General features: G+C 39.7%; 1 protein-coding gene across 1 annotated transcript in view; it reads left to right on the top strand.

Moving 5' to 3' along the window:
* Nucleotides 1-19043, top strand: part of LOC135462011 (protein kinase C-binding protein NELL1-like) — a 94403-nt gene that overhangs the window by 35577 nt on the left and 39783 nt on the right. Inside the window, exons 2-4 of the mRNA XM_064739345.1 lie at nt 3393-3515; nt 12563-12713; nt 18553-18823. Of these exons, the coding sequence (XP_064595415.1) occupies nt 3393-3515; nt 12563-12713; nt 18553-18823 (545 nt within the window). The remainder of the gene's footprint in view (nt 1-3392; nt 3516-12562; nt 12714-18552; nt 18824-19043) is intronic.

The raw sequence follows: 19043 nt of genomic DNA, 5'->3' as shown, positions 1-19043 counted from the left end.
AGTATTATATATTCATTGTTTGCATATCCTGGTGTAGTCTAAAAAAAATACATGTAGCAAGTCTAGACTGTAAGCCCATCAACTTCCATGTATGAGCCTCCACTTTATAGTGTGATGCAGAGATTGTCCTCACAGCCTCACCTGGTTCTGATGGCCCAGGTCAGGTTCCCCAGCCGTCAGTAGCCAGATATATCTGACTAAATCACTCACAACCTCAGCTGCTCTCTCCAATAAATCAAAGGTCTTAAGCGTTTCACTTTGATTAGTTCCCCATTTCCATTATTTCTCCAGATCATTGGGCCGCCCCTGGTGACATGGAGTTGTCTGCTGTAGTCAGAGGTCCGTCCACTCTCCTGGGGTCAGACTCTTTCATAGCTTCTGTTTCCTCTTTAGCGAGATCAGATGCACCCAGAGAATTTTCACTTTGTTATCATAATAAACGAGATGCTTCCTTCAGGTGATCGTGATAAATGGTTTTGTGAGGGCCCTGTGTTGAGCTGTGAACAGTGAAAGCTGTGGAACATAGGCGGATGTTATCCAGACATTGTTGGATCCAAACTTGATTGCACCCACCCAGCCGCCCATCAGTTGTCCATCACAGGAAACAGGAGGGCGCTGCCTCAAGATTACCCCCTCTGTATCCCTCTGCCTTCCGCTGCTGTGTCGACATGTTCTGACCTGCTGCTCTAAGTCCAGTTTGACCTCGCCACTTTAGCACCCAGAACTTCCTGCACCTTTATCTCTCAGCAGTAGTGCCTTTCAGACTCATCCCAATTTATTGTAACTGCACAGGATGAAGCTTTTCCCCACCCATTAAAAGGTGGTATTTTCTCAACATAACTAATGGAAATTAGCACAGATTCATTGAAATTACATGTGATTTTGGTAAATATTACCAATATACGCAATATTGACTGCTGAATTTGTTCACAGTGTTGAGTTACTATGAGTGTTCCCAAAATAATGCTGTTACAGTTTTCCAGTGATCTGATTTAATAGTTCTGCTACATGATGCTTTAATTGATCAACTGATTGACTGTTTATATAACGTCTGCATTAGTTAATTGTTTAGTGGTGGTAGCCCAGACACTGAAGTGTTGTCCAGCCTTAAAATTGACAACCATCATATAAATGAAACATTCTTCATTACAGTATTAAACAACATTACAGCATTGGTCAACAATACAGCATTAGTCAACATCACAGCATTGGTCAACAATACAGCATTAAAGAACATTACAACATTAGTCAACAATACAGCATTAAACAACATTACAACATTAAACAACAATACAGCATTAAACAACATTACATAACAGTCAACAACCACATGTATTTTTCTGGTAAACCATTGACTTTTGGCAAGTTACTGATGAACTTTCCAGCCTATGACATACAGTGCACACCATATGATATGTGTGGAAGACAATGATATTCAGTGAATGAATATAGCAATTTGTGGAAGACAGCACAAATACCCCCAAATGGTGCGTCCCTTAGGGCCATCAGAGCCCTTCAAACAATAAGGGCAGATTAGTGTCCTGTCTCTTGTTTGATAAAAAGGCCAATTCCAGTATTTAAAAATTAGAGAAAATGAAACTCAAAGGTGGTATTTGTTCATATGGATATAGGTTTGAGCCAGTTACAGAACATTTAACCGGTTGATACATGTATATGTATGAGCTTCATTCTAAAATGTGGACAAAGATTATCATCGGTCACACAGATTATCATTGGTCGTGCAGATACAGATTATACAGCCACCATCTTCAGCTCATACTTTTTCCTCATCTGCATCCTGCCCTCTTCCAAATGCAAATCACTACCCCATTCTCCCTCTCTCCTCTCCCACATCTGCACCCTTGGCTGACGTGATCAAATCACACTGAGCTCATCAGAAGTCTTTCTGGAAGTGCACCCCCCCCCCCCCTCCTTCCCGTCTTGTTTGTTTGATCAGTGGTAACTGTACATCCTGTACCTTGTGTTTGTTTAACCACAAAACTACATGGACCTTAACTTTGCTAATGGTCAGTGCATGGGACTAGCTGATGCATCTGTTGAGTGATGAGTTAAGTGTGGAAGGGTTAACTGCAGGAAGATTGTGGAGATTGGTGAGGAAGTTTGTTCCACCTGCACATAGTTACATGCCTAAGGTGTCTGACATTCTGCTGGTAATTTAGGCAGGCAAGTAAAGTTATGGTAGTTTGGTAATAAGCAGATGGTACTTTTAGACCGAGAGGTGAATTGGTGAAGAAAATGGGTGGTAGATAAAGAAAAAATTTCAACAGATAGCCTAACTAGTGCCCCAACAATTAATGTACCGTAGGAAAGAGGCATAACTTGTTGCATTGAAATCCTCACAATTTAGTAAATTGGGGATTATCAGGAAATGTTCTGTTTTATTACCTGTACTCATCTATCATACATGTAACTTTTCAGTTTAATAAAGCAAAAGCTGTAAAAATTTACAAGCAAACAATTATGAACAGAAAAAAAAATAAATGCTTAAAAAGATCTTTTGATATGAAATTTCTATGGTTAAGTTTTCAACATACACATGCCTGAATCGAAAACTCCTTTCAAAAGATTTTTGGCTCTTATGAGAGCTGTAGAAATGATGGGACTGGTAATATGGACGGAGGAAATCTGCAAGGTAGCTGTTATCGTTGGTTTCCATCGTCTGTCTATCGCAGCCTGTTCTCTCATGGCTTGGTTGATCAGTCCTCTTAATTGTGCGGTATACAAACATTTTCCAGAAAAGTTGTACATGCAAGGTATTTCCAGTCCTCCTCGTCCAATACTAGAAAGTCTTTTCTTTGTACTGATCTCTGGTCTTGCACTGTATTGTCCTGCCGAATTCCATAAAAAAAAGTACAGGCAATGTGAGACATTTCTCTTGGCACGTGGCCTACATTTCTGTGCCCTTTTCTTACGGCTGTGAAAGATCAGCAATAAAGTTCTCAACATACACATTTTGTTTATATAGTGTTGGAATAGAAGTGAGCTTTTGTTAATTTCTGTTAATTTTCAATCCACAAAAATATCTTCAAACTTTGGAAATTTCAGTAATCTTGAATTGTGTTTGTGGACTATTCATTTAAGCATGAAAATATTTTCTAGACATCTGTAAATGGCTTTAATGCAGTGTGTATATGCTATACGTACATCTTAATTGTCTGAGTCCTCTCGGGCTGGATGTGGGAAGGTCAGGCAACAACCTGCGGATGGTTGTGGGTTTCCCGCGGGCTCTGCCCAGCTTCCTCCCACCATAATGCTGGCCGCTGTCGTATGAGTACGGCGTAAAACACAAATCAAATAAATAAATAATTGTCTGAAGGCCTGCCTGTATTCAATGCGACTGTCAGCTGATGGATATGGTCTGTTTGTTGCAGGTATAAGTTTGGACTTGCGAGGGAGGGATGTGATTGACCTACTGCAGTCTCTGAACGCATCCCAACAACTTGGTCACAGCTATACATCAGGCCATAACAACACCCCTGTTCTTGTGCTAGAAGGTAAGCTCAATGTAAGTGAATAAAACATGTCAGTTGTGTGGTAATTTACTATTATTCTTGTAGAAAATCCTGATGATTATGAATGATTAGCTAACAAGAAGTGAGCCACCTTGCTCTCGCTGGCTCGTTCAGCTCAGTCATTGGTCTTGCTATAGCCAGTTCGCTTCTGAATATAAATTCGCTGGTTTGGAATTGCTTTAAATTAAGCAAAGATGGTTGGGGATAGGAGTGGTTTAGTCTAGGAACTTCTGTCTTCTGTTTAGAACATTATAATGAAAAGTGTTGTGTTGTGATAGAAATGTACAGTCATGCCAGCCATTTTCATCTGTTCACTTGTTGTTGAAGTATCTGGAGGTTTATTTCATGTACATATAATGCATCTTTGAAATTTTTTTGAACTTATTTTATCCTCTCTGTCTGGTCTACATGTACATGTACTTGTCTGTCCATCATATCTCTAAAACAATGAATCTTCACATATTGATGTACTTAGAATGCGCCTAGAGTGTGGTCAGCACAGATGACTTTTAACCTTTTTACTTAGGTCAGAGGTCATGTCTGCCTGGGAATGTTATTAATGTATCTTCAAAACCATGCCATTTTGAATTAAAACTTTACTCACAGATGCAACAAGGGTTCCACAGACTAGAATCTGATATCCACACAACATTGGAAAAATATTTTTTAAGGATATGAAAATAATGATACATGTATAAGCTGTATTGGTTGATTCGCTGTTTTACCATTTCGTTCTTATTGTTCTGCAATTACATCTTTATTTGCTTGATTGAAAGAATTAATTATTCATCCTCTGCCTTTAAAAAGTATTTTGGAGAATAGTTGGCGCTATGCAATGATGTGAGGCATTTGATTTTTGTCAATAGCACTTGAAGAAAAGACCTCTAAAAATCGAAGTAGGCATCACTGAGTAGACGGCTTAAAACTTTGCGTAAATATACTTTATGTATTTTATTTATTTTATATTTTTTAAATTATATTTATTTATTTTTTTTTTTTTGATTTTTGTGAAAAGAGTTAAGGTGCTCAAACATTTGACTGTGGGCTTTATGGACCATATTATCAGAAGTTGTGAACTCTGACTCACAGGAAGTTTATCCTACTCTAAAAATCATGACAATGTTGGATTCTTTTCCCGTGAGAAAACAATTACTGAGATAATCTTCCCAAAAATTCTTCCTTCTGGTGAACATGAGAAAAAATGGTGATGTGACGTCAGAGTTGCTGGATATTGTCAGTATGGCTCGTAAAGCCCACCATAGTTTTCAAATATTTGAATGCCTTTCAACACTCTCAAAAAAAAATCTGAAAAAATAAATGAAAGTATTTTTAGGCATGGTTTTCAGTTGTCTTTAATGGCTTTCTTTTAGTTTAAAAGTTGGGTTGAGTGATAAACATGGTTTTTAAACACGTGAATTATGGTTGCTGTATCTAATTTATTAACATGACATGTTGATACAGGTGCTTACTTTGATATCAGGCTATTGACATCTTGCAGTGAAAAGTATCTGACATAATAATGTATTGACCTGCAGGTAGGGGAGTGATCACTTGCGAGTGCTTGCATTGTTATCCAAGTGATTGATTTTTTTTTACAACGTGGGTTTTTTATAATAGCTATGTCTGAAAAATTGTTAGTAAGATGTGAAACCCCATACACACATATATAATACGCAATAAGAAGAGTGATTAATAAACAAAAGAGATGAGACTGTGTAGGGATCTCAGGATTAGGAGGCCACAGGCTGATGGAGTACATGTAGGTATGTGTACAAAGTGTCACAAGCCTTGGGGATCTACTCATACAAGTACAGTGTATCACAAGCCTTGGATGTAGTCATACAAATACAGTGTATCACAAGCCTTGGGGGTCTAGTCATACAAGTACAGTGCATCACAAGCCTAATGGGATGTAGTCGTACATGTACAGTGTATCACAAGCCTTGGGATCTAGATGTACAAATACAGTGTATCACAAGCCTTGGGATGTAGCCGTACAAGTACAGTGTGTCACGAGCCTTGGGATGTAGTCGTACAAGTACAGTGTATCACAAGCCTTGGGATGTGGACGTACAAGTACAGTGTATCACAAGCCTTAGGATGTAGTCATACAGTACAATGTATCACAAGCCTTGGGATGTGGTCGTACAAGTACGGTGTATCACAAGCCTTGGGATGTAGTTGTACAAGTACAGTGTAATTACAAGCCTTGGGGGTCTAGTCATACAAGTACAGTGCATCACAAGCCTAATGGGATGTAGTCCTACAAGTACAGTGTATCACAAGCCTTTCGATGTGGTCGTACAAGTACAGTGTATCACAAGCCTTGAGATGTAGTGGTACAAGTACAGTATATCACAAGCCTTGGGATGTGGTCGTACAAGTACAGTGTATCACAAGCCTTGGGATGTGGTCGTACAAGTACAGTGTATCACAAGCCTTGGGATGTAGTCGTACAAGTACAGTGTATCACAAGCCTAATGGGATGTAGTCGTACAAGTACAGTGTATCACAAGCCTTGGGATGTAGTCATACAAGTACAGCGTATCACAAGCCTTGGGATGTAGTTGTACAAATACAGTGTATCACAAGCCTTGTGGGGGGTCTAGTCATGCAAGTACAGTCTATCAGAAGCCTTGGGATGTAGTCGTACATGTACCGTGTGTCACAAGCCTTGGGATCTGGTTGTACAAGTACAGCGTATCACAAGCCTTGGGATGTAGGCGTACAAGTACAGTGTGTCACGAGCCTTGGGATGTAGTCGTAAAAGTACAGTGTATCACAAGCCTTGGGATATAGTCGTACAAGTACAGTGTATCACAAGCCTTGGGATGTGGTCGTACAAGTACAGTGTATCACAAGCCTTGGGATGTAGTCATACAAGTACAGTGTATCACAAGCCTTGGGGGTCTAGTCATACAAGTACAGTGTATCACGAGCCTTATGGGGTCTAGTCATACAAGTACAGTGTATCACGAGCCTTATGGGGGGTCCTAGTCATACAAGTACAGTGCATCACAAGCCTAATGGGATGTAGTCGTACATGTACAGTGTATCACAAGCCTTGGGATCTAGATGTACAAATACAGTGTATCACAAGCCTTGGGATGTAGCCGTACAAGTACAGTGTGTCACGAGCCTTGGGATGTAGTCGTACAAGTACAGTGTATCACAAGCCTTGGGATGTGGTCGTACAAGTACAGTGTATCACAAGCCTTAGGATGTAGTCATACAAGTACAATGTATCACAAGCCTTGGGATGTGGTCGTACAAGTACAGTGTATCACAAGCCTTGGGATGTAGTCGTACAAGTACAGTGTATTACAAGCCTTGGGGGGTCTAGTCATACAAGTACAGTGCATCACAAGCCTAATGGGATGTAGTCCTACAAGTACAGTGTATCACAAGCCTTTCGATGTGGTCGTACAAGTACAGTGTATCACAAGCCTTGAGATGTAGTGGTACAAGTACAGTATATCACAAGCCTTGGGATGTGGTCGTACAAGTACAGTGTATCACAAGCCTTGGGATGTGGTCGTACAAGTACAGTGTATCACAAGCCTTGGGATGTAGTCGTACAAGTACAGTGTATCACAAGCCTAATGGGATGTAGTCGTACAAGTACAGTGTATCACAAGCCTTGGGATGTAGTCATACAAGTACAGCGTATCACAAGCCTTGGGATGTAGTTGTACAAATACAGTGTATCACAAGCCTTGTGGGGGGTCTAGTCATGCAAGTACAGTCTATCAGAAGCCTTGGGATGTAGTCGTACATGTACCGTGTGTCACAAGCCTTGGGATCTGGTTGTACAAGTACAGCGTATCACAAGCCTTGGGATGTAGGCGTACAAGTACAGTGTGTCACGAGCCTTGGGATGTAGTCGTACAAGTACAGTGTATCACAAGCCTTGGGATATAGTCGTACAAGTACAGTGTATCACAAGCCTTGGGATGTGGTCGTACAAGTACAGTGTATCACAAGCCTTGGGATGTAGTCATACAAGTACAGTGTATCACAAGCCTTGGGATGTGGTCGTACAAGTACAGTGTATCACAAGCCTTGGGATGTGGTCATACAAGTACAGTGTATCACAAGCCTTGGGATGTGGTCGTACAAGTACAGTGTATCACAAGCCTTGGGATGTAGTGGTACAAGTACAGTGTATCACAAGCCTTGGGATGTAGTGGTACAAATACAGTGTATCACAAGCCTTGGGATGTGGTCATACAAGTACAGTGTATAACAAGCCTTGGGATGTAGTCATACAGGTACAGTGTATCACAAGCCTTGGGATGTAGTTGTACAAGTACAGTGTATCACAAGCCTTGGGATCTGGTTGTACAAATACAGTGTATCACAAGCCTTGGGATGTAGTCGTACAAATACAGTGTATCACAAGCCTTGGGATGTGGTCGTACAAGTACAGTGTATCACAAGCCTTGGGATGTAGTCATACAAGTACAGTGTATCACAAGCCTTGGGATGTGGTCGTACAAGTACAGTGTATCACAAGCCTTGGGATGTGGTCATACAAGTACAGTGTATCACAAGCCTTGGGATGTGGTCGTACAAGTACAGTGTATCACAAGCCTTGGGATGTAGTCGTACAAGTACAGTGTATCACAAGCCTTGGGATGTAGCGGTACAAATACAGTGTATCACAAGCCTTGGGATGTGGTCATACAAGTACAGTGTATCACAAGCCTTGGGATGTAGTCATACAGGTACAGTGTATCACAAGCCTTGGGATGTAGTTGTACAAGTACAGTGTATCACAAGCCTTGGGATCTGGTTGTACAAATACAGTGTATCACAAGCCTTGGGATGTAGTCGTACAAATACAGTGTATCACAAGCCTTGGGATGTAGTCGTACATGTACAGTGTATCACAAGCCTTGGGATATAGTCGTACAAGTACAGTGTATCACAAGCCTTGGGATCTGGTTGTACAAGTATAGTGTATCACAAGCCTTGGGATGTGGTTGTACAAGTACAGTGTATCACAAGCCTTGGGATGTAGTCGTACAAGTACAGTGTATCACAAGCCTTGGGATGTAGTGGTACAAGTACAGTGTATCGCAAGCCTTGGGATCTAGTTGTACAAGTACAGCGTATCACAAGCCTTGGGATGTAGTCATACAAGTACAGTGTATCACAAGCCTTGGAATATAGTCGTACAAGTACAGTGTATCACAAGCCTTGGGATGTAGTCATACAAGTACAGTGTATCACAAGCCTTGGAATATAGTCGTACAAGTACAGTGTATTACAAGCTTTGGGATCTGGTTGTACAAGTACAGTGTATCACAAGCCTTGGGATGTAGTCGTACAAGTACAGTGTATCACAAGCCTTGGGATGTAGCCGTACAAGTACAGTGTATCACAAGCCTTGGGATCTGGTCATACAAGTACAGTGTATCACAAGCCTAATGGGATGTAGTTGTACAAATACAGTGTATCACAAGCCTTGGGATGTGGTCGTACAAGTACAGTGTGTCACGAGCCTTGGGATGTAGTCGTACAAGTACAGCGTATCACAAGCCTTGGGATGTAGTCATACAAGTACAGTGTATCACAAGCCTTGGGATCTGGTTGTACAAGTACAGTGTGTCACGAGCCTTGGGATGTAGTCATACAAGTACAGTGTATCACAAGCCTTGGGATGTGGTCGTACAAGTACAGTGTGTCACGAGCCTTGGGATGTAGTCGTACAAGTACAGTGTATCACAAGCCTTGGGATGTAGTGGTACAAGTACAGTGCATCACAAGCCTTGGGATCTGGTTGTACAAGTACAGTGTGTCACGAGCCTTGGGATGTAGTCGTACAAGTACAGTGTATCACAAGCCTTGGGATGTAGTGGTACAAGTACAGTGCATCACAAGCCTTGGGATCTGGTTGTACAAGTACAGTGTATCACAAGCCTTGGGATGTGGTCGTACAAGTACAGTGTGTCACAAGCCTTGGGATGTAGTCATACAAGTACAGTGTATCACAAGCCTTGGGATCTGGTTGTACAAGTACAGTGTATCACAAGCCTTGGTCTCGAGTCATACAAGTACATGCAGTGTATCACAAGCCTTGAAGTCTAGTTATTGTGGGCATAAGTCTTATGCTAGATGGCTTCATGTTAGTTAAGTAATTACTGTTTTGATGGGTTAATTGTCAGTCAGTTGTGTAGATCTTTCATGTTTTCTTTCATGTTGCCAGAAAGGGCAGATTTTCTGTCAGATTATTCTGTTTGATTGCTTGAAATGTTGAACACTTTACCTAAGGAGTTGGTTCTCTTCTTTTAGATGCTTTGAGACACCATATGAGACACCATAACCTGTACATGTATGCATGTGCATAATGATCAGGTGTCTGCAGATTGCTGATCAGAAATTTTTTTGTAATACTTCATTAGATTTGGGTTTTGTTACAATTTCTGGCAAGAGTGAAAAGGTTCTGTGGATTGCAAATGGCGAATTTTGTGTCTTGTATGTAATGTGAATGCAATGAAGAGACAGAAATTTAACACTGGCTTGCGGAGGCCTTGTGAAAGCTGTTGGTTCAGAATAATGTAATGACAAACATTAATGATGTCACATATAATTATTAGCCTCTGGCTGTTTGTTTTAGGGTCAGATCAAGTTGCAGCATGTAATTGTTTTTGGTAAATCTCTGGCCACAATTGCTGTTTGTCCAATTAAAGGTGTATGTGGAGTAGCTGGTTTCCATTAAGTCTGCATCCTCAGGCTCATCTGGCAGAATGGCAGTGACCCAGGGCCTCTTTTATCTAACTCGTTTGCCAATCTCTTCTAGACTCATTTCAAGTTAGGAGCCTTTTGCTGTGAACTCGAGCCCTGGAGTTCTGTTTCATCATAAATATTGGTGGCTTTCACAGGGTTGGCTGACTCGACCTGTTGTTTTTAAGTTTCAACGACTGTCTACACAACATGGAACACAGTGCTGCGATCCCAGATAGTGTGTCTTAGAAAACCGTCCCTATCAGGATATCTGACCTTGCAAGAAATGCACTCAACACGTGTACATATGGGGTTGTTTCTGGTGGCTGTCTGGATGAAGCCAGACCTCTTGCTTGATTCCTCTGCCCACACACATGCAAGCGGAGATCGGTTTAGTGATAGCTCAACCTGTTTGATAAAGGGTGATGCTGGTGACTTCAAAAGTACATGTAGTAGCATGCGTAGCCATTATTGCCAGGTTCATCATGTGAGATGCTAACATATGTAAATATAAGATAAAAAAAGGGTTAATATCATACATGTATGTGAGGCAGTAGTATGCATACAATTTTTGCATGTTGGTGTGCAGTAGACGGTTGTGGATAAAAAAAGGGAACAAAAAATGTAAGGTTTAAAGGAAAAGAAAAAGGTAATTATAACTACATTAATATACACAGAAAATAAGGGTTATAATCAACGTTTCAGATAAATGCTTAATTATCACAAAACGAGAGATTGCAGGTCAGTTAAAGTTAAAGACAGCAGGCATTGCGCAAGCCTGTCATTGCCTTCGAGCCGGTACCCCAGTGTGCTTTCTTACTGTATGAATGAAGACCCTGTCCTTGTGCCCTTAATGGGTGACAGTACCACATTATGGATATCTCCATGTGACTTATTGATAGTGATTTAATTATTTTTAACAGCAGGGTATTAGAAATGGTTTCTGATTTTTTTTTTGTCATTGTGTTATGAGCAAACAAACAAACAAATGCCAGTTCTTCACACCTCTCACCCTAAGCAATCTGTTTAGGCCATCAGAAATGGAAGGCTTGAGTAACATTAGGTTGCGTATGTCTAATTATTTTACCGTACAGCACTCTAGCTAATCCTGGCACTAGATTATGTCTTTAAATACACAATATGTGAGTGGAGGTTACCTTAAGGTTGTGAATCTATTTTCAAAAGTGTTTAAAATAAGCAGTACTATAGCAGCTGTGCGAGTGTTAAGTCAGGAAAAAAAACCTGACAAAAGTCTCATTACTGCTATTCCTCTTCTGGCTGTTTTACAACGGAAATTCCTCCCATTGGTGGAGGGACTTGGGTGGTACCCACATACATCTGACAGCAGCTTTCATGATACCGCTAAATGCTTTTGTGTGAAGTTGAGCTTTTTTTTTGACAAGATATATTAGCTGGAAGTTTGAAGTGAAGGATCATGTCAAGAGCACATTGTCTTGTGAGTAACATTTAAAGTGTCTTCCCACTGAGTCAGTATAGGTAAGGCACTGTATTACGGATTTGTGACGATTGATTTTCACTGGGGTTGGAATGTTACATATGTAACTCGACTGTTGTATTTATAATGGGTTATACAGAGAGTCAATTAAAGTAACCAACAGATCATTGAATTGAGAGACTTCTACTTTGTTGCCCCAGTTCAAAAGTATGATGAGTGTCTAGTCACCATTCCATGCTGCACTTGTTTTGTCTTTATTCAAAGTCCATGTATATAGTAACCAACAGAAAGTTGTGGAATTGACAGGCCAGGTAGCACTTTTGACATGTGTTACATGTAAATACTTTCATTTTGTGCAAAATTCGACTTTGCTTTAGCTATTTTGCACATTTCTGTCCACTTTTTTTTTTTGACTGTTGTATTCACCTGGGATGCATTCTAGAGTAATCAAGGCTTCCTATGTCAAGTCACCTAATTTATCATTCTTGTGCCATCTGCCAACCCTCCCCAACTACCCCACCACTTTGGCCCACCCCACCACCACCCTGTTCCCACCCCACCACCACTGTAACCCCACCCCTGTGTTCAGTTTAGAGGCAGTTTTAAAGTTAATTCTCCTGTAGACAGGCCTGGAAATGAATGTCAGTAGAAGAAGAAAGAAAAAAAGAAAAGAAAAACAGACAAACAGTATACAAAATACTGACACAAAATGGTAGCTCAGACAGATGGTTTATGGTTGACTAATCTGTCACGAGGAGAGAAAGGACATTGATTTGGTGCTTTATTGTTTATTGTCCAGAGTGTCATTTTAGTTATACGCTTTGTTTTTCTCTTATCTTTTCAGACTCGGCACGCTACTTAAAACTTCCAGAGCAGGTGCTCACAAGGGCTTTAAAATTTATGAAAGAAAATAATGAAATAACATTTTTAGCAACAGTTCGACAAGAAGTGGGCGATTCGGGTAGCATCATTGCATTTTCTTCAGATATTATAAGGTAAATTTAACCTTTCTTTTTCTTTGTCATTTAGTTAAATATTTGGTTTTAATTTTTGTCATTTGTTTCATGTTGCAGAATATTCCATTTGTTTTTAAGGCTTTGATATTCAACATTTTACTGAAGGTCAGTTCTCCAGGCGTGCAATGTTTTCTGGAAAAGTCTTTAATTAAAGACAAATTGGCAGCAAAAAGAAACAGTATATATAGTATTTGCACTGAAATGTACTGATATATATTAGATATAGTATTTGTGAAGATGTAAAGGTGAGTTTTTCTTATTGCAGTTGAAAGAGATGAATTCAGTTGTATTCTAGGGCATATTTGCTTTATGACTGATCTTAAATACAAAGCTACAATACTCTCAAGTCTGTGAGCCAGATCTCTATTACAAGACTGTTCTTTTCTCAGTACGTCTGCATTGTTCAAGGGAAAGCTGGGCACTTGCATGAACATAGACTGTGTTTAACTTGTTATTGTTTTCTCTGGCTGACAAAATGTCTCCAGTATCTACTGAGGAATCTTGCTGATTGGGAGGCATGTGAAACCTGTGACTGGAATTTGAGGTAGTCGTTAAGACAAATTGGAGAAGTATGTGAGATCTATGAACAGCTGTCAGAGAAGGGAAGGGTGGGGTGAGGTGGGGTGGGCTGATGAGGGTAGTGGTCAGCCCCCTAATCACATAGGCTAATTGATGGATAGTGTGAAGGTGTAGAGGTAGGGATGGATAGTGTCTGACCACTACAAATTGCACACTTCCTCCAGGCATTTACACAGGCAGCCTCCGCTTCATCCCAGATCACCCCTCCGCCCTTTGTTTTTGGCAATTGTTCTGCCATTGTGGTATATCCACTGCACATATAACTCTTTGTTTTTTAATGAATATCTATTCTGTAAGATTCCGCAGAAACTTAGTGTGTAGGTACACATTTGTATTACATGTATGATGCTCAGCTTCTGTTGCATTTATGAATACAACATGATACAGGTAATACGTTTTATACCAGCAAGTTTACACTGTAGTTGACGTTGTGCATGACCATATGAAATACAGGCTCTCTTTATATATATATATATATATATACATATATATATATATTTTTTTTTTTAATTTGACAATGTAGTGTATAAATTTATCTCGTAGTATGAATTCACCACATAGTATGAATAACAGATTATTAAATATAAAACAGGTTCTGTACTGTTGCCATTAGCAAGTTTATATCACATCTGCATATTATATGTACCTGTAGTTATACCTGTGATTAGTAAATAGAATCTAAAGCATAACACACCTGTCAAATAAATACATAATAATAAAAATTCAGTGTAAAATCATTTGTTCTTGATACAAGCGACACGTGGAAGAAAAATTATGCAAATGAGGGGGATTGTGCTGAGTGGATGTACAGGGTTATATAGTGGTGCACTTACTGTTCTACTGGGGCCTCTCAGTCGGTTAAAGCGCTAGTGTAGCGTAATGACCCAGGAATCTCTCATCAATGCGGTCACTCTGAGTTCAAGTCCAGTTCATGCTGGCTTCCTCTCCCGCCGTACGTGAGAAGGTCTGTCAGCAACCCGCGGATGGTCGTGGGTATCCTCCGGGCTCTGCCCTGTTTCCACCCACCATAATGCTGGCTGCTGTCGTATAAGCGAAATATTCTTGAGTACGGCGTAAAACACCAATCAAATAAATAAATGAAATACTATTCTACTATTAGTAGTAATGTGGAGTACACATACATGTACATTTCTTTTTTGCAGGTGTGTGCAATGTGTGACCCCTTTTAGTCATGTTACAAGTCAGCTTTCATCTACACATTCTTTTTTTTTTCAACCATTTACCAAAATTCAACAAATTCAACATGCATATTCCTCAGTAAATTGTCTGGAGCTCTCTAAAATGTCTCACACTCTGATATAGAGCCCGAAAGCTTGAGGGAAGCTGCAGCATGTAGAAGCAAATAGCTTTATGTTAATGTGAAATGTTTGTTTGCTCTTGCATGTAGTCTGAGGGTGTGAACCTGTAAGCATTACACTCGTCTGATACTTTCCCCCATCCACCCACACACTTGTGCTGCCGTTGAATCACTAAACACAGCTAACTACTGAATGCCTACTGAGTAGAGGGGCTCTCAGTCAGTGGTGTACTTAGACTGTTTTTTTTTTTGTTAAATGTGTACAAAGATCTTGAAAAACGCTATGTTATTTGATAGGTGCTAAGTGATATTCACCATTTTATGTATCTTAAAGGCCTTGCATCCCATCCGCATAAGACTTAATCACATTATTAAATGAAACAGATAATACGGCTTTTATGTGTGTGGAAAAATAATCATTTGAGATGTGCTCAGTCTATTCAAGATTTTTTACACTGGAAAACAGTAAATGCATTATGTAAAAAAAAAAAAAACTTATGCATTGTTTTAACCACAAGAAAAGGGACACTAATTTTGAAAAAATGACTCTTTGAGAGATTTCAGATGGTTAATATTCTGCCTCATTATTTGTTTGAATTATAATCATTGATACTGAAAGTACTATAAGACTTAATTCGGCATTTTTGCACAGCCTCCAGTGCATGACATAGACCTGTGGTTTGGGACTTCCATTTTTTAGTTGGGGGATGGGGAGTGGATGGGGAGTGAGTATAAACAAAAGCCTCGTGACCTATTTGACCTCCAGAGGAACAGTGATCTGATATTCATATACAGCTGATTACTCGTTAACGAGCATGTGTAATTTCCTGTTGTTTTTTTTTTGTCACACCTTGTTGTCTCGTACAAAATTATCATTTGTGCAGTTCACGATATGTTAAGAAGCCATTGTATATAGGGGCGTTATGAAGAAGATGAGCATTATTGTTTTTGTATTATCTCTTATATAGTTGACACTGTGGCCTTTTTTCATATTACAACTTAGACATTAATGACAAAGACTTTAAAATTCATCCTGGGGGCCTCCATGGCTCAGTTGGTTAGCTAGCGCAGCATAATGACCCAGGAGCCTCTCCCCAATGCAGTCGCTGTGAGTTCAAGTCTAGCTCATGCTGGCTTCCTCTCCACCATACGTGGGAAGGTCTGCAGCAACCTGCGGATGGTCGTGGGTTTCCCCCGGGCTCTGCCGGGTTTCCTCCCACCATGATGCTGGTCGCCGTTGTATAAGTAAAACACCAATCAAATAAATAAATAAATTAAAATTCACCCATAAAGAAATATGTTGTGTCCTTAGAGGGAAGCAAATGTTATGAATTAACATATTCTGATATTTAACGCTCCCAGAATTTATAGGTGCAGTCAAGGCAAATATTATAATATTGAGACAGTATAGAAAAAGAATTTTGAACAAGATATTCAAATCTTTCATCAAGAGATTTGTGGGGTAATGTGTGAAAATTATGTGCCATGATCAAAGCTTGTATAAATACGTGACGAATAATTCCAAGGAGTAGGATTTGAGCTCCATTTTCTTTTGAAGCTGTTATATTGGAATGTTCAGTGTAATAACTATACACACAATACAAGTAGCCTACATCAGACCGCTTTGTAAACAACACAACATGGTAGTGGTCATTCTCTATTGTAATTAACACCCTACCGTGTACTTTTCCATATGATTTCCAAAATGATTTTATTTATTTATTTATTTGATTGGTGTGTTACGCCGTACTCAAGAATATTTCACGTATACAACGGCGATCAGCATTATGGTATTATGGAGGAAACCGGGCAGAGCCCGGGGAAAACCCACAAACATCCACAGGTTGCTGGCAGACCTTCCCACTTACAGCTGGAGACGAAGCCAGCATGAGCTGGACTTGAACTCACAGCGATTGCATTAGTGAGAAGCTCCTGGGTCATTACACAGAATGATTTTAATGCATGAAGTTACTTGTATGTCATTATACACGGGGTAAAGCAAAACGCTTGTTTTTTTTATATGTATATGAAATGAACAGTTACAGTATTCATTATACTTATCTTCTGTATGCATCACCATTGGTATGTTATTGAATTTTGTCAGCTCATTCTTTGAAGCAGGGTGTTTGATTTGAATTATTAGAATTTCCTTTTTTGTAATGTAATATTGAGGCTGCATAGTTATTTTTCTTGGGATATCAGAAGCCGAGTTAGTATTACTCATGAGGGCCTGTAAAATAGGCGTTGACTCACAACCGTGAAGGGTTGCAACTGTTTGAGTAACGCAGGCTGTATGATATACTACATGTAGTTGTGTCATGAGTTAATATTTAATACCATATAACCGCAAGATACAACCTCGCATAAACATACACGGATCTGTTTGTGCCACTTTGTACTCGGTTGAAGTCGTCGGTTCAAAATAATTATTTTTGTGAATATGTTATTTGTTATAAAGTTGAACTCATGCAAGTCTTTCCTAAGCTGTACACAAATTAATATTGGCACAATATGGCTGAAATATTACTGATAAGTGTCATTCACAAATTAATACATTTCTTGCTATATCGCAGTGTTTGTGTCATGTCCAAATGCTTCACCTGTCCAAATTTCTTACTCCCCATATGTGAAATGTTACCCATAACAGGACTATAATTTTGTTAGAAACCTTTTAGGTAACATTTTGAAGAGGGAAGTTTGAAGTTCTGGATTGAATCAGATTTGTGTGGACAATAAACAGTATATAGCATTCCAAGTGTGGAAATGATGATGCTTTGGATATTTGCATATAATGATGTTGGACAGTAAATCTTGTCTGATGAATGAATGCTTGGAATGACGTTGACATTGGTAGTATTTCACTCACATGGTGGTGAAATCTTTCTGATGAGTTATATTTTTAGCACATTGAAAATGATTGACTTTGATGCATGTTAGGATATTAATGGGGGTTGGGTTCTTTACCCTGTAAACTTGAAATAGAACTTGACCCCTCACTAAACCATTAAACCGCTCTGGGTGAGCTGCCCAGAACAGGGTTCTATCAATTTGCTGACACATGTGAACATGTTGCCACAGCTGGCCATGGCTGCTCTGTTGACCATTAGGGAGATGTGCCCTCTACATTGACCATGTCAACACCTCCCTAATACTGACCATCATTAGAACCCCATCTCAGGCCATGTACACTTAGCTGACCAGTCACCCATATCGCTAGGCCTCAGCACTCCATCTGGACTGACCCCTTGGACTTTAACTCTGTAGCACTCTTCTGTCCACTCTTCAAGTTAGACCCAGCTCTAGCTGTCAGATATTAGAATGACGCTCATAGTGTTCACATTTCCTTTCCTCTCAAGGGCCAAATATATCTGGCCAATTAATAATACTCTAGTGCATAACTAATTAGCAGTATTCATTTTTACCAAAAAAAAAAAAAGATGGAAGAAGTTTGTTAAAATTCACTTACCTTTAACCAGTGAGGCCTTGTACACACGTGCTTGTTCAGGGGATGACCGTCTGTGCATGAAATGTGAGAAATTTGCTAACTTACTTACATGTACAAAGGCTGGTCATTTACTCTGAACACTCCGGGTTTCTCCAACCATTAATTTGACCACCGTCAGAATAGTGAAATGTTGTGCTAAACACCAATCGCACATTTGGCTGTTCAGCACTACCTAATTCCTCGACCTTTTCGCATATGAAAGAGCAACTTTCAGCGCAATTTATGCATTAGATTTTGGAGACAAAACTACATAGGTTGGATTGGCCAATTTCAGGGCTTCACAAGAAGTATAACTTTCTTAGACTGTATAGAATAGTGCCTTCAGAACACCTTGCAGACATGCGAAAATGTTGAAGAATTACAGTACACATTCTGGCAAACTGGCCTAATGCTTGTTTCTCTTGTTCTCTTTTCAGATTTTTAGAATTAGAGAGCAGTGGGCGGAGGAATGAACTGCGCTTTCACTATACCCATGACCACCAAGTACAAGTTGAAACATTCCCTTATAGACTGGCAGACAATATGTGGCACAAGCTGGCACTCAGCCTCAGTGGCACTCGTGTCACAATACTTGTGAACTGTAGTAAAATCTATGAACGGGTGATAAAATCAGTAGATAAAGAATTTACAGCAGGAAAACTTTCACTTTTTATTGGCCAAAGAAATGGTCAACATGCTCTGTTTAGGGTGAGTTTGCTTTTTTTTTTTTGCATTGAATACGAGTATGTTATTGAAGTTCTTCGGCCTATTTGGATTAATTAGTTTATGTTTTTTTCTCATATGTACGCTAATGGCAACTTTGGTAAAGTACCTTTTGATTTCATACTGTAGAAAGTTCGCAACATGACTCTGAAAAGAGGAAAATATCAACAGAGTAGCCTGTATAATATATTTTCACTTTACAAGC

The sequence above is a fragment of the Liolophura sinensis genome, chromosome 1 (assembly GCF_032854445.1).
Source record: "Liolophura sinensis isolate JHLJ2023 chromosome 1, CUHK_Ljap_v2, whole genome shotgun sequence".
NCBI lineage: Eukaryota > Metazoa > Mollusca > Polyplacophora > Chitonida > Chitonidae > Liolophura > Liolophura sinensis.
Note: the sequence above shows the minus strand (reverse complement) of the source record. Positions and strands in the feature narration are given on the sequence as shown.